At 40.5% G+C, this 16478-nt stretch overlaps 1 protein-coding gene across 1 annotated transcript in view; it reads left to right on the top strand.

Moving 5' to 3' along the window:
- Positions 1 to 16478, top strand: part of OSBPL3 (oxysterol binding protein-like 3) — a 191184-nt gene that overhangs the window by 86134 nt on the left and 88572 nt on the right. The window contains exon 2 of the mRNA XM_011938557.1: positions 8812 to 9056. Coding sequence (XP_011793947.1) covers positions 8961 to 9056 — 96 coding nt within the window. The 5' untranslated portion in view covers positions 8812 to 8960. The remainder of the gene's footprint in view (positions 1 to 8811; positions 9057 to 16478) is intronic.

Raw genomic sequence — 16478 nt, 5'->3', positions numbered from 1 at the left:
CAACCTCCGCTTCCCAGACTCAAGTCATCCTCCCACTTCAGCCTCCCCAGTAGCTGGTACTACAGATGTGCACAAGCATGCCCAGCTAATTTTTGTATTAGGTTGGTGCCAATGGCAAAATCCACGCTTACTTTCACACCAACCTAATATTTTTTGTAAAGATGGGGGTTTTGCCATGTTGCCCAGGCTGGTATTGAACTCGTGAGCAAAAGTGATACACCTACCTTGGCCTCCCAAAGTCCTGGGATTACAGGCATGAGCCACCATGCCCGGCCGGCCAACTCTGTCTTTTAGTTTTCTGGAGAGCTGTTTGAGGAATTTTGCCATGATGACGAAGTGTGGGAGTGGAGACTGGAAGCACATGTATCTGGTACTTGCCATCCCTTGATTAAGGAGTAGCTAAGCAGTCGGACAAAATTTTTGTCAGAAAAGAACTCAGAGTCTACTCCAATCACTGACAGATTTACAGTAAGTCCGCATGTATCTTCATTGATAAGTTCTTGGAAACTGTGACTTCAAGTGAAACAATATATATGAAGCTAATTTTATTATAGGCTAATTGATAAAAACAATGGCATATTTCCTGTGGCATATTTCTGGTCACAAAAAACATCACCAAACTTCTAAATAACAAAAATAAAACAACATTACCTGAGGACCGTCTATATACCAGAGGCCTAAACATTCTATGCCATGGATGTAATATTAGCCTGTGGCAGTGGTTCTTGGACTTGTGCATTCAGGTCACCTGGAGAACCTGTGAAAAACAGATCCCTGGGTCCCACTCTCAGTTCCTGATTTTGTAGGTCTGTGGTAGGGTCGGAGATTTTGCGTTCCTAACAAGGTCCCAGGTGATACTGATACTGCAAGTCTGAGGGCCATTCTTTAAAAACCACAGGACTACGATGATGATAATAAAAGAGGGTTTTAGCTTCCTACCCTCTGCCACATCACACGTACACAAATGGAAGGATTGGCTCGGAGTCAAATAAGATGGGTTGAAAGCTACAGGCTAAGTCAGTTATGTTCTCAAACTTTAATGTAAGCAGAAAACACCTAGGGTATGTGTTAAACATGGAGATTATCAGGCCTGTCCCTAGATAGAAATTCTGATTCAACTAATCTAAAATGGAGCAAAATCTGCATTTTAAGTAAGATCCAGAAGACTTTGAAAAAGGTGGATCTGGACACTTTGAGAAATTGTAGGTGATTGTACAGTTATGGGTATTTACAGTGGGTTGGCAAATTTGTATGCAGAAATGCTAATTAACAAACAAATTAATGTCAGGCTGCAGAGACCTCCATGTCCTTGGTGCTCTTCTTGTTAGTAAATCTCCAAGTATAATTTACTTTGGTGAGTATAGAATTCATATGCCTGTGCAATCTATGTATGCCATGACAAAGAAGTCAGCCAATGACCATTGGTCTCCAGAAATATCTTGACATGGGTCAAAATTAACATGAGATAATTTAGTAATGATTATAATGTTGGTAATAATAATAGAACAGTCAAGTCCTGAATTTTAGTTAAAGGAAGTAGAGGAGTCCACTTCAGAAAGAAGGAAGCCCAACTTCTCAAAAATCCCTGTGACCTGACAGTCCCAGTAAGAAGACTGAGAGCTGAAAAGACATGCGGGTTCCCCTAAAGCTAAGGCAAATCCAGCAGTATTAACAATTGCAGTGTGGTTGAGGCCAGGAAGGTTGTCATTGCCTTCTCTTCTGCTCTGTCCAGACCACACCTGGAGCTTGTCTTTAAATCTGGGCATCATTGTTAGAGAAGCACAAATTGAAGGGTGATCAGAGTTGAACATCTGGGATCCCAAGGGCTCTTGATCATTGTCCCATTAGAAATGGATGATGATGACAATGAGGCTGTTTAGTCAAGAGAAGAAAAGATTTGCTGAGTGGGATGTGGGGATGGTAGGTTATGGTTAAAAAAAAGTTCTGTCTTGTTCTATGTAGTTACCAAGGGCAAATCTAGGAGCAGTGTGTGAAATTATAGTGAGTCATTATTTCAGCTCTAAATAATGACAAACTGTCTAGAATAGATTAAAAAAAAAAAGTGAAATGGAGTGCCTTGTTTCTGTCACAGAAAGTGGTCAAGCAGTGATGATCTCGCTGTGTTATAGAAGGAGTTCTTGCTTTGTTTAAGCCAGAGGTTGGGCTAGAATTCATTATTAGGCTCCATAATTCTGTCTAATGACTGATGTTATAGCACTTGTTGTTTTGTTTACTCACTGATGACAAATAAATGTTTCCAGCATAAACTGACAGCCAGATACCATTGTCCAGCTTTTTGTCTCATGGAAACTGCACACTTCAAATATGCATCCAGGTGCATTTCATTTGCTGGATTGGGCTCTGAGCAATCTGATCTCCCCTGAAGAAGTGGATTGTGAAGGCCATGGATGGAGTAGGGAATAGAAATGGATACTCTGTTTGAATGTGCCAGAGTAAGCATTTGAGTCTTTAGGCCTCTTGACTCCTGTCTTGCCAAAAGTCAGAATAAGATACCAAAAAAAAAAAAGGTTTGTGGAGGAATTGTTTGACTTTAAGAAAGTGACTTATGTGGACACTGAGCCTTAGTACTCATCTCCCAGAAACAGTCAGGTATTGGTGCCCTTGGGTCAGACCAGCGGTTCAGATAGTTCGGACACATGGACAGCACTTTAGAGGTCCAGGATCACCAATTGGTATCTGAAGTAGTTGTGATTAGAACCTGCTTCCAGAAACTTACTGATGCTGAATCTCTGGTCTGTTGTGCTTAAAGCCAAGTAACCAAAGCCCTGCTTTTGACCATGTAACATTTTTGAAATCAGGATGTTTCAGGGGGTACCATTTGTAAAAAGATGCATATCTAGGATTTGAATAATTTTATTTTACTGAAGACCAGAAATAGATATCCCACTTTAAAAATTTCTAGTATTAATCCAGAACATAATTTCTTTATATATTTTACTGGGAAATTGCAAACTATTTGGAATTACATGCCATCTGGCCTTCATGAAAGTCGTTTCCAACTATGGAAGCAAAGTCTGTTTCTCAAGCAAAACATGGCCAAGTGTCTGAGTGCAGACCCCCAGGCCTAATGGATTAATAAGTAGCTGTGTTATATGCCACTCTTTGCAATCTACCAGATAATATTGCTTTTTTGGAGAGCTAGTGGTGATGAATTCTGTGGCTTTTATCTTTCTGCATTTATGTCTTCTTCCAAAGTAAGCACACTGCTTTAATGATTTAACACTAGTCTGTTCACACTCGCGTTACGGGGTTTGGGAGATGTTAATATGTTGAAGGACACACGTTTTAAGATTCTGTCATCTTTATTTGTTTGTAGTTGAAGGAGGGGTAGAGCTTCTTATCTTGTGCTGCACCTGCCACTTTCAGGAAGCCAGGAGAGAGGAGGCAATGAGCTTTTACATCTGTTGAGTGTCTATTCTGTTCTAAAGCCAGACATTGTATCCTCGTTTTCTTATTTAATCCTTCTAATTTTCCTTCCTTCTCTCCTTCCCTCCGTCCCTCCCTCCCTCCCTCCCTTCCTTCCGCCCTTCCCTCCGCCCTTCCCTCCTTTCCCTCCCTCCCTCTCAGGCTGGAGTGCAGTGGTGCAATCTCAGTTCACTGCAACCTCTGCCTCCCGGGTTCAAGCAGTTCTCCTGCCTCAGCCTCCTGAGTAGCTGAGACTACGGGCGTGCACCACCATGCTCTGCTAATTTTGGTATTTTTAGTAGAGATGGGGTTTTACCATGTTGGCCAGGCTGGTATTGAACTCCTGACCTCAAGTAATCCAGTCGCGTCCACCTCCTAAATTGCTGCAATTATAGGCATGAGCCACTGCATGTGGCCAAATCCTTCTAATTTTCTGAGGTGGCTATTATTATTCCTCATTTTATACAGGAAAAAATAGAAATCAGAGAGCTTAATACATTTGTCAAGGTGCACAGAGTTTGTAATAAAGAAAACCAATTCAAACCTAGGTCTGACTCCTTCCAGCACACATATATTGTGTGTAATGTCACCTTTACATCTTTTCCCAAATTGTGTCATCTTTTCTAAGTCAAACCTACTGACATGAGTCTTAAAATCAGCCTTTGTTGCCAAAATACTTGACAGTACATTGATCATTTATTCTTCCCCATTCTGGGTAGAAATCAGAGTTCTCTTTTCCCAATGGAAGCCCCAGGACAGCTTATGTTTGCATGTCATATGTCCATTTGACTTTTCACCAAAACACTAGCGTTTCACACAGTCCTGACCCATCAGCTTCTCAAAGGTGGGTGGCAGTGGTGAGAGACGATGAAGCTCATCTCAGAGGCACGAACAGGGCATTTTTGAACTGACCCAAGTGCATCTGGTTTTGATACCTGTTGGATTTGGTGGCCTCTGTGATTTAGATGAAGGGGAGGGCCATAAGTTCTCTCCTCCTCAACCTTACCACCAGGTAGTTTGTTGAAACAAAAGCAGATCCCAGACTGAATTCTGTCACACATCAAATACTGACATTAAGCAGAATGCACCAAAGTAGCCATAAAACCTGTTCCGGTAAGCTGAGGAAGTCCTAGCTCTCCATCCTTAAGGTATGTTGCCAAGTACTTGCAGGAGAGATTTACTGTGGGACAGCAGTCTGCAAAAAGATCAACTCCAGGGGACCAAGAAGCCTTCTTGGCAGGTTGTAAATGTTCTATTCTTTTTTATCCAGCTAATGATTATTTGAGTATTTGCAAGCATAACATTCTGTATGTGCACTTAAGATTTGTGCCTTTTAGTATATCTGTTATTTCTCAGTACAAAATAAAGTGGAAATAAATGTTTGCCCTTAAATTATTCACAGTCTGTGAGCAGGGAAATTATCATATATTGTTCAAACCCATAAACCCTTTGAATTAGAGGTTTTCCATGGAAGGGTCTCCCGGGGGGAGTGAAAGCACTCAGGGGTCTTTCGTATGCACCGTCCTGCCGAGGCCTCCTCTTTGGTGACCCCAGCCCATCCCTGTGGTGTCCCCTAGAGTGGACACAGTAGTTGCCTCCATCCAAGTGACCATCTTGGCACCTGGGATACTTTAGTCTTGGGCTACTGCTGCCTTCTTTCATTATTCTTCCCTGTTTTAAGTAGAGTCATGCATCGCTTACGATAGAAAACACTGTGAGAAATGTGACATTAGGCAATTTCATCTTTGTTGTGGGAACATCATAGAGTATACCTAGCAAACCTGGATAGCAGAGTCTGCTACACACCTGGGCTGTGTGGTACGGCTTACTGCTCCCAGGCTACAAACCCGTACAACGTGATACTCTCCTGAATACTGCAGGCAGCAGTAATACAATGTAAGGACTTGTGTAATAAACATAGAGAAAGTACAGTGAAAATACAGAATTATACTCTTATGGGACTACCAGCGTATATGTGGGCTGTCACTGACTGAAACCCCATGATGTGGCATGCGACTATATATCCTTCTCTTGGAATTTGACTTATTTTACTTTTTAGGCCGCTTTTGGTGGCTTTAACCAAATTCCTGATGAGGCTAGGCAGGAAGGTTCTGGGGAATGAATTAGATCTATTTCCCTGGGCAACAATCCCAGACTCCACCCTGGAGTAGGGCATGGGAGGGGCTACGGGTCCCCTCTCTTTTCTTTCCCAGAAGGGGAAAGGAGACAGGGGTAAGGATCACCAGGGGGTCATGTTGGCAGAGCCCTTAGCTCCAAGTGCCAACTTTGATAGTTATTGGATGTGGCCTAGTAAGCCCTGGCTGTTGCCTCCCAGGTAAAATTCTGCAGGACAAAGAGATAAAGATGACTCCGTATCAGCTGCCTCTAGGACAGAGTTGTGGTGTTTCTGCTTTGGCCGTTGTAGAATTCCTGTGACTTTCATTTATTGCCCGCGTTTCTCTCCCTTTACATTGCACACACACCCCTCTCATCCCAGACTCTCGTTTAACAGAACCTCAGCCTTAAAGAAAAAACAAAAACAAACCTTGTACACACACACACACAAACCCTCCGCTAGTATTCCTAATCTGCTGTGGAATCTGTTGCCATAGCAGCAGGGAGTGGCTGCCCCCTCCCCTCCCCAAGCACTTCATCATGGGGCTCCCATCACGTTTTTAATTTTTTTTCTCTTTCTCAAACAGCAACAGCCAACACTGCTTTTCCACAAACTATTAATATATCTTTACAGATCTCTCTTGGTACTTTTTAGACTGCATTTGCTTCTGACTTCAGGTACACCTAGTCATGCCCCCATAAGTAAGGCTAACTTTATGAAGAGGCTGGTGCTGGTTTGCTTTTAGTCTTACTTATTATTGGATCCAATACTAAATGAATAAAGAGATTTGGGGAGTTATCTAAAAGTAACATGGGAATTGAGCTCTATGGCTCTGGGCACCTTAATTTCATTTTCTGAGATTTTGTATTTCTTTTCATTGTTTTGATTTTAGCTTATTGCTTTAACATACTCTTTTTTATTTTTAAAGAACTAAGTGTTAATGAAGGCATAAGAAAGAGTATATGATAATTAGCCAAGTTTGATATCATAGTTAACTAGCTGGTTCCTAGACAAATATATGATACTCTTCTTTTTATAATTAGACTATGTGAACATTAATAACGGAAGGGGTTGGATTTTTTTTTTTTTTTTTTATGTTAACATGCTTAGGAAAGCTGTAGAATTTACTTGAACTTAGTGTGTTAAATAAAGTCCTGGTTTTCTGAAGCCAAAACCAAACATGTTAGTTACTCTTAACCCAGGGCTGTGGGAGAAGCCAGTGATTCTAGGCCCACATTTCTCCTCTTTGAGAACTAGAAACCCCTCCATTAGGGCAAGACTCCCAAAGAGCTGCAGGTGGCAGTCCAGCTGAGTGCTTGTAGAGGGCGCCCCCCCCAGCCCTCCGCCACCCTTCTCAGTCTTCTTCCCCATCACAGACACTGTGCCATCTTGGAAATGGATACTCTGCTATAGGAGGGAATGAGATTTTGCCTCTTCAGAGCTTGATACCTCCCTCCTGATTCTTTTTAGTCCAGCTCCCCAGGTCTCTTAGGTCTCAGAGATGGAGCAACAGCTGTTATCATCTGACCTGGTCACCAGGGAGGGATGTGCTCATTTCCAGCAACGTAGTTAAGGGGCTGGGAAAAACTAATTAAGCCTCTTGGCAGCTATGTGATTGGGCAATTTCCCTAATCTCTTAGAGACTCAGTTTTCTTCTCCATAAAATAGTGATGATACTCCACTTCCGTCATGCTGTTGATTAAATGAGACAATGCTTGTGGGAATCCTTACTATAGTGCTGGGCAGTAATTTGTATATACTCAATGAATGATCATCTCTTTTCTTTAAATATGCTCATAGATGATATGGAAAATTCTACTTTACCCCCCTCACAGTTATTTGTCATATCATGTTGTAGTTTTTAAAGATTTTTCCAAAAACCTTTGGGAGAACAAATCCTCTACCCTACTACCAAAAAACCAGGAAGAACTTTTAAAAAGTTGTAATAAAATACACATAAAATTCACATTTTTAACCATCTTCAAATGTACAATTTAGTGACATTTAGTACATTCACAGTGTTGTACACCCATCACTGCTAGCTAGTTCCAGAACTTTCTTCTTTCTTTTTTTTTGAGTCAAGAGTCTTGCTCTGTCACCCAGGCTGGAGTGGAGTGGCGTGATTTTTGCTAACTGCAGCCTCCACCCACCCAGGTTCAAGCGATTCTCCTGCCTCAGCCTCCTGAGTAGCTGGGATTACAGGAACCCACTACCATGCCTGGCTAATTTTTGTATTTTTAGTAGAGACAGAGTTTCGCCATGTTGGCCAGGCTGATTTCGAAATCCTGACCTCAGGTAATCCGCCCACCTCAGCCTCCCAAAGCGTTGGGATTACAGGCATGAGCCCCTGAGCCTGGCCTAGTTCCAGAACATTCTTATCATACCAAAAAGAAACTCTGTAGCCCTTAAGCAATCACCCTACTCTCCCCCCAGTAACCACTAATTATTGGCCTTCTGTCTCTATGGATTTGCCAACTTTGGATATTTCATATGGAAGCATACAATGTTTGTTTTTTTGTGTCTGGGTTATTTGACTTAGCCTAATGTTGTCAAGGTTCGTTGATGTTATAGCATGTATCAGTACTTCATTCCTTTTAATATCTGAATAATATTCCATTGTATGTATATACCGGATTTTGTTTATCCATTCATCAGTTGATAGACATTTGGGTTCTTTCCACCTTTGACTATCATGAATAACATTGCTGTGAACATGGGTCTACAACTCTTTGAGCACCTGTTTTCACTTCTTTTGGATCTATACCTAGGATTGGAATTACTGGATCATATGATAATTCTGTGTTTAAATTTTTGAGAAATAGAACAGCTACCAAACTGTTTTCCACCATGGCTATGCCATTTTACATTTCCACCAGCAACGTCTGAGGGTTCCAATTTCTCCACACTCTTTCCAACACTAGTTATTTCCCATTTAAAAAATTATTATTATAGCTATCACAGTGGATGTGAACTGGTGTCTTACTGTGTTTTAAGATTTTTTTATAGTACTGATTTTATATGTGTCTGGACTCAAATTTCTATATTGATGTTCTTAAGCCTGCTGTATTGCAAAGCTACATGAAAAACCACCTATACAAAATTCCCAACAAGAGAATGGTGTAAAGCTTCTTTTCCTTCTGGGCTCCTGCTATAGCTAAACATTGTGACTCTGTAATCTGTAGTATGTTTAAGCCACTTGCAGACAATTTGTGGCAAATTAGAGATGATATCTGATGCCTCTGACCTTCTTTCTAATTTCTCTTTTTTAGGTTTTAGGGTTTCCTTTGGGTCACCCAAAATGTTTTTTAAACACTTTGGATAAGAGCTAAACCACCTGCCACTGGGGACTTCCATACTCTCGGCTCCCTTGTCATCTGATGGCATTTTGACTGTCTTGAGGCCAAGTGACTTGCTGTTCATGATGAGTGATGAGAAGAACCTTGGTGTGTCCCAAAAATTGGTATCACCTTCAAGGAGCACAAGTAGCTGCTCTTCCAAGCAAGGAAGTCGACAGGTAAAGTTTAACTCATGCAAAATTTAATATGCAAATATAAGCCATCAAGTTTGCTGGATAAAATGCGCACATTTACTTGGGAAATCCTACTTCTCAGTTTAAGAGCATTTACTTTTGGTTATCTCTTGACTGTGTGAGGAGAGTAAATTCTGTATAATTTTAATAATGTGTGCCTACCAGGTGGGAAGAACTGCATTTGGTTCTTCATGTAATTTTGTTTAATTCTTGCAACTGTCCTCCAGTATAGATATTAACATCTCCATTTTCCCCATGAAGAAGCTGACTCAGACTGACCAGGTTACTTGCCCAAGGACACACAGCTAGTAAGGAGCAAAGAAAGAACCAAAGCTCAGTCTGTTTGGCTTCAGAGCCCACACTTTGCTTTATATCCTGCTAAGCAAAACAAAAAAACAATCCATCATTTTTCCAGTAATTATAATATCCACCCCAACTTTCTTCCCTTCACCACACCTTTTATGGCAGCTTGTAACCACAGATTGCCCTGTTAGTAGCTTTGAGTCTCACCTGCTTTAATATCTGTAATGGATGAGGGAACCTAATCTACAGAAAAATTGTCCAAAGGAATTAAGTAGGAGGAAGAAAGAATTGAAACAAAGAACTGAATAATTAACTCCTAAATAACTGTTGGGTAATTATATGTTGTTTCTTGGTGTCCTTTCTAATGAATCTTTGTTGGCAGAATTTGCTGGTTTTAGATCAGTGGCAGTAAATGCACATTAATCATTATAATTCTTCCCCCAGCAGTTAGGTGGCGAGAGAGTGAGCTGTCAGAAAGCTGAATTTATGACCAAAGTGGTCTGTGAGCCTTTTCAAAACCTGCTGGCTCTGTTGGCATTTCCTTTTCCTCATAGGAAGTGCTGGCCTGAGAAATCACCCAGAGTCTTTGGTTCCAGAATTGGAAGCAGCAATTAAACAACTCCCACCTCAGTCACATCTACACATTTATGACACATCATCAGGGGTCTCTCAGACTGAGCGTTGCCTGGGATGAGGAGCTTTGCCACCCATGAATCTGTGATTCCAGGAAACTTAGATTTTGCCACAGGTCTGACATTTGGGAAGCCCTCCAGGGTCTCCCCTGAGGGGTTAAGAAGGAGAATTTTGTCAGCACTGTCATCGGTTCCTTCTGGGATTAAAAAAAAAAAAAAAAAGAAAGAAAAGACTAAAATTAGTCATTGGCTAATGCATCATGGCTCCCTGGAGTTCTGTTTTCATGAGGGTCACTGTGCTTGTCCTCTTTGTCAGCTTTCCACAGGAGTATTTTTCTCCCTAAGCCAAAACTCTGGTTGGGGTTTAAACAGCATGTGGTATATTCCCTACCTGCACCATCTTCCTTACACCCAGGGATTGTTATGTCCTTCTTTGATAAAGGGGGAGAACATGATTCCTTTAAGTAGCAGGTGGTGATTACACTATAGGAATTGGAAGATTACAATGAAATTCTCAGATCAAATACTACGAAAACTTTTTTCAGTGTGATATTTGGAATTGACTGGGTTTTCACAAAGCTTTTTTGGAAGTTACGTCATAAAGGGTAAGAGGAATGTGCTTGATGCCTCAACTTTTTTCTGACTTGGAATGCTTGGTCAGTCAGTCAGTCATTCATCAAATGGTCATCTTTTATATTTAGGGTCTCCTGCTTTAATATGCATATAATGTGGCTTTATAAATGGAGACACTTCTATTTCCTCTGTGGCAGAGAAAGTGGAGAATTTAATAAGTTTATTTCAACTTCAGCCTATAGTTATAAAGCCAGTGTTTGATTTCCAGAGGTCATTTTCTTAGTCCATCTGCTTTCTCATCCTTCTGTCGAAGAAAGGTGTTCTGTCCCAGGGTATGCTTAGTGTTTCCATCCATGTGGTCCACCTTGGCCCCCCATACCCACTCTGCCTTCGCAAACTGGCCCAAGATTGTGCTTCAGTCTTTAAAGGCGCTGCAGAGGTGCAGGAACCTTTGAAGCTCTCCTCCCTTAGGGCACACAGCCATCTCCGATGGTCTGTCGGTTGCTAAATATAAGGATGACACTGTGTTTCCAGTCCCGTCACTGAAGAGTACCACTTAAACACTAAAAACTTCAAGATTTACATAGTAAGACATTTAATTAGAGGAATATGAAATATAACTAAAGATAATCTGTGCAAATACCTACTTGTATTTCAAACACCAGTTTAAAGTCATTTTCAAATTGCTCTTTTCCTTTCATCTTAAGGGGATACATCTGATGTTGATTTTATTGGTCATTTTTCTTAGTGCTAGCTTTTCTCATGTGCTTTGGAATTGCAGCTTAGAGCTTCATCTAGAGATTGCTTCCCTTGTATTCTTTCTCTGCACTCACCCTGACCCATCTAGGGATTTGCTGTTGCCAACTTCCTACCTCTCAGCACCCCAGTGCAGAGTCAAGTCTAATATTTGCAGCAAGGGCCTGCTGTTCCGTGATGATGATGGAATACCTGGGACCCAGCACCAGGCCCCAGACAGCATAGCCCAGTGCCTGGCTGTGAGGCTGTGTCTCCCTTCTCACCTCTCCCTGGGCAAGCAGATTTTTAAAGCTCTCTTTCATTGTAGTGTGGGGGCTTCCCCCTCCACAGTTTCAGATTTCCAGCAGCAAGCCTGGCTCAAGTCCCAGCCTTTTCCTGATGACATTTTTCACCCTATTAGCCCACAGAAACAGGCTAATGGACACCTCTGTCTACAGTATACTTTACATTTCTGTTTGGTTCTGATCCATGGAGATACTTAATCTTTTTTTGCCACATTATTCTCTTTTTTCAGGTTTGTTGAGGTAATAAATGACAAATGAAAGTTGTATATATTTATGGTGTATAATGTGATGTTTTGATACATGTACGCATTGGGAAGTGATTACCCATTATCAAGCTAATTAATATACCCATCACCCCCCATAGTTATTTTTGTGTGTATGTGTGGTAAGAACATTTAAGATCTACTCTTATAGCCAATTTCAAGTAAATAATGCAGTATTATTAACTATAGTCGCCATGGTGTTACATTAGATCCCCAGAACTTACCATTCTATCATCTGTTTCTCTAATGTGACTTTTTTAGATTCCACATGTAAGTGAAATCATGCAGTATTTTTCTTTCTGTGCTTGGTTTATTTAACTTAGCATAATGTCCTCCGGGTTCATCCATGTGATTGCAAATGACAAGATTTCTTTCTTTTTTAAGGCTGAATAGTAGTCCACTGCATAAGTATATGTACCACATTTTCTTTGGAAATATTTAATCTTGTTTTTTATTGCACAGACAAAAAAGAGCCCTACGTGCTTATAACTTTGTATATTTTTGCCATATTTGGAGTGAGGGTGACATTTTGTATGTTTTTGCCGTATTTGGAGTGAGAGTGGCAATAGGAAAGGGGCACTAAATGTATGAACTTAAAACACCATCTTAGCTGGAAGACATGGTTTTTTAAAGTCATTTTTACTTAAATTCTCATCCAGTATTGCCAGGTGACCTTGAGAGGCTCTGTACTCCAGCCACACTAGCTTTCTTTCACTTTCTGGAGCTGAATTTTCTCTTGTCCTTGTTTCTTGAACTGAACTTAAACTTGAACCTGGTCTTCCTATCTCAGACCTATTCGTATAAAATCTCATGGAGCTATGTGTTTATGTATTGATACTCTCCTACCTATATATCTATGTTAAAAGAGCTTGCTTCCTTGAAGGAGAAAATGATTGAGACCTAGGTGTTTTCATTTTTACATCTGACCTAAGACAAAATGTACAACTTAGGGCCATAAAAACCCTAGGAGGAGGGTTCTATCATCTTTTAACTTAAATGTTGGGGCTCCTGAGATTTTAAAAACAGTAAGCCTCACTTTGCCAGTATGAAAACAACCTGTCAATAAAATCTCTTCAAGATAATTTGAGGAGAAAGGTATGCATAGTGATTAGAACATTAACTCTCCAATCTTGGGTCCACCCATTAATTGGTTCTATGACCTTAAACTCTCCAAGCCTCAGTTTTTTCATCAATAAAATTGGAATAATAATAGTTCTTTTCTCATAGCATTGTGGTAAGGATGAAAAATAAGTACTTATTCCAGGGTCAGACTCAGGATAGGTGCTGAGTAAATGTAGACATATGTTTTTATCATTATAGTTAACATTAGTTTGACCTTCATTCTTATTTGTGAAAGTCCTAAATGCTCATAGTGAATAGTTCTAGCTTTTTTTCTCCCAGGAACTTTTACAGGATCATACATGTGTCCACTCATACCTTTTTAGTGTTGTACAAAAGCCCACTAAAATATACACTGTACATGTGAATATATACTTTTAAAATAAAAACTGCCTTACTCCACACATTAACAAAATGCTTTTGTGAAGAATACAATAGAATGTTTAATAATTGGGCTACATTTGACATCTTTAGGCATAACCTATACCTAAAACAAGTGAAAACAGTTGATGAATTCTTACCCCATTCTGCTAAGCCATGCCCTTGCTTGGGTGGTAAGTGATTTTCCCCTCTCGCCCCCTATGCCAGCATCTATCTCTTGGTAGTAGCTGCACAGAGCATTGTGTTAAGAAGGACTTTGCAGCTGAGTCTGCATTCAGGGGAAAGATTGCCATATTTTTAGCTGTGACTTCTGGGCATAAGGCAGGGAGAGCACAGCATGGGCATTGTGTTTGTCACCCCTTAGTGACAGAGAAGAGTTGAAATCAAGAGCTCTCTGTTGCAATCTTTAAATGTGTTATTGGATGAACTTCAGGTAACCATAGGTTGTCTCAGTTCTCCATTCATAAAATGGAGGAAGAACTCTCCTCCCGCCTTTTCCCCTGGAATGCAGTAAGAGAACATTGAGTGTTTTCAGTGGCTAAAAGACATTGAAAGTCTTTGGAGAAAAGTCCTCTGTAAATTCAAGAAACTGGTATAATTACAGATAGGCTGCCTTTACTTTGGCCAGTTCTGGAAGCAGAACTCACATGACCTTGTTTCAAGAACCCTGACACTCTGCAGAATTGGTTCTTTTTGAAGTAGATCACTTTTCAGATATCATGCCTTCACTATAGAGGAATCTACTTTTCTTGTAGGAACTAAAGGCACCCTGCTTATTTAAAAAAAAAAAAAAAGTTGTTGGTCCCTCCTGACTGTCTTAATCATACCCTATTATTTGTAGAGTTCTAAGTGGATCTTCAGTGTTCTTCCTCATCCCAGGTTTTGGCTCCACTATTCCTTTAGCTAGAGTGATCATATAAAGCCTTACTACCCTTTTGAATTATGTCATTTCCTTAGCAATAATTTTTTTTTATTGCTTTAAGATTTTAAAATGATTTTTATAGAAACAAGATTTGCTCATTGTAGATCATTTACAAAGTAAATGTGAATTGCTATGCTTTAATTAACTTGTTTTTAAATGGCTGCTGATAGGTCAAATAAAATGCCTGAAAATGACCGTGGTTTGTGGAGGTCATTGGTGTCATTGTCAGATGGTTCCTTGCAGTCCTGGGGGTGAAAGGCTGATCAGTGTTGATTCATGAGAGACTAGGAACAGAGGAGTAGAACAGCCCAGTTCTACCAAGCCCCTCGACAGGATTTGAGAGAGGCCTTCACACATGTTCTGGTTTGGAACCTTGAGCTTGGCTAATACCATGCTTAACACTGCCATTGTCTCTCCTCTTTCAGTTGCTTCATTGGTTAAAAAAGTGTATGGTTCTTTAAGTACTGGGTCCTGTGTATACATCCTTTTATTTCTCATAGCACCTAGGACAGGGCTTTGCACGTTAGAAGATACAAATCCTCGGATTGAATTTATTGAAAACCAGCAACAAATATCCTTCTATTGGGGCAGGTGAGAATGTATGGCCAGGTATACGTGGAGAACATGCGGGAGCAAAAAGCCCACAGATTCTTAAGCTCCCCTGCTCCAGTGACAGTTGTGAGGATCTATAATAAAATGAAGAAGGGCTTCCCCATTGATTTTATTCTGGCAAACGATAGCATCCATAAATGTTCTTCTATACCTGCGGTCTGTGAAGAAACTACTCTATTGAACGTCTGGAACAAAAGTAAAGATGCTGGCTCTAGAAACTGATGCGTGTTCTCACCGGCTTTGCTTTTTGCCTGCTGGATAACCTTGCCATGTTTTTTAACACGTTCTGGGTCTCAGCTTTTTAGCTGTGAAGTTTGGATAATTTTGCTTACTTTTGAGAACTAAATGAAACAGTAAATAAGAAGCATCTAGACTAGCACATGGGAAACATTCAGTAAATGTAGATTAAATTAATGAATGAATTTAATCATTCATTCATGCAGTTGCTCAGTAGAATTAGGTTAGGGTTAGAATTAATCATTCATTCATGCAGTTGCTCAGTAGAAAGATTACCATTCACAAAGTCTTGTAGATACATTAAGTGGGTTAAGGAATATCTAAGTGGGAGGGAGAATTGCTATTTTAAAATGTGTAAAATATGAGTAATTGCAATTTCCTCTTATCTTTTTCCCACTGCCCCCTTATATTTCCTTTCTAGAACTTTCAAAGCAACACATTCCAGAGACCAGATTAGCTTGATAAAGATGACTGAATATGCTTTGTCTTTATCAAAAGAGTCCTATAGCCTTGAGTTTTATTTCTTCAACCAATATCTTTTGAGAGCCTGTTATTAAAAGGCCCTGAGCAGGGATATACGAAGCTATGAAGGACAGGACAGCTGAACAGTTCATCATAAATAAGAAATCAACTCTGACTGGAAAGACTATGGGTTGTAAAGAAAGCACAGCCTCTATTCATTTTTAAAGTTTATTATTAGCGTTTGGCATAGAAGTTAGCAATAGAGAGTAAATCCTGACAAAATAATTGACAAGTGCTTCACTCATGATTGCAGAGGTTTTGAAATGGAGAGATCTATTGCTAGGTAAGTTTCCATACAATTATGCAATTCACTCTTGTCACCCTGCTAATCTACAGTGACTTGAACTCTCCTAGAGTCACCCGATGAGAGCTTATTTATGCAGGGTATTAGATTATGCTGCACTCCAGGGAGCCCAGCCTGGCTGGGCTCAGGGCCGGAACTCATAAAACAGGTGAGTGGAATAGGGAAGAATTTGCCAAGGAGGGAAAAGAGAATTAACACTTTAAAGTCCAGGTGTTATTTCAGCTGTCTGGGTATTAAAAATGCTTAGTCCCATTTCTTTCTGTTTTTGAGACGGAGTCTCACTCTGTTGCCTATGCTGGAATACAGTGCCGCAATCAAGGCTCACTGCAACCTCTGCCTCCTGGGTTCAAGCGATTCTCCTGCCTCAGCCTCCTGAGTAACTTGGACTACAGGTGTGCTCCTGCAGTGCCACCATGCCTTCAGGTGATCTACACTCTCTTTGGCCTCCCAAAGTGCTGGGATTACAAGTGTGAGCCACCGCGCCCGGCCCCATTTCTTT

This window comes from Colobus angolensis, unplaced genomic scaffold (assembly GCF_000951035.1).
Source record: "Colobus angolensis palliatus isolate OR3802 unplaced genomic scaffold, Cang.pa_1.0 Scaffold175, whole genome shotgun sequence".
Classification (NCBI taxonomy): Eukaryota; Metazoa; Chordata; class Mammalia; order Primates; family Cercopithecidae; genus Colobus; species Colobus angolensis.
This window is presented reverse-complemented; position numbering and strand designations above follow the sequence as displayed.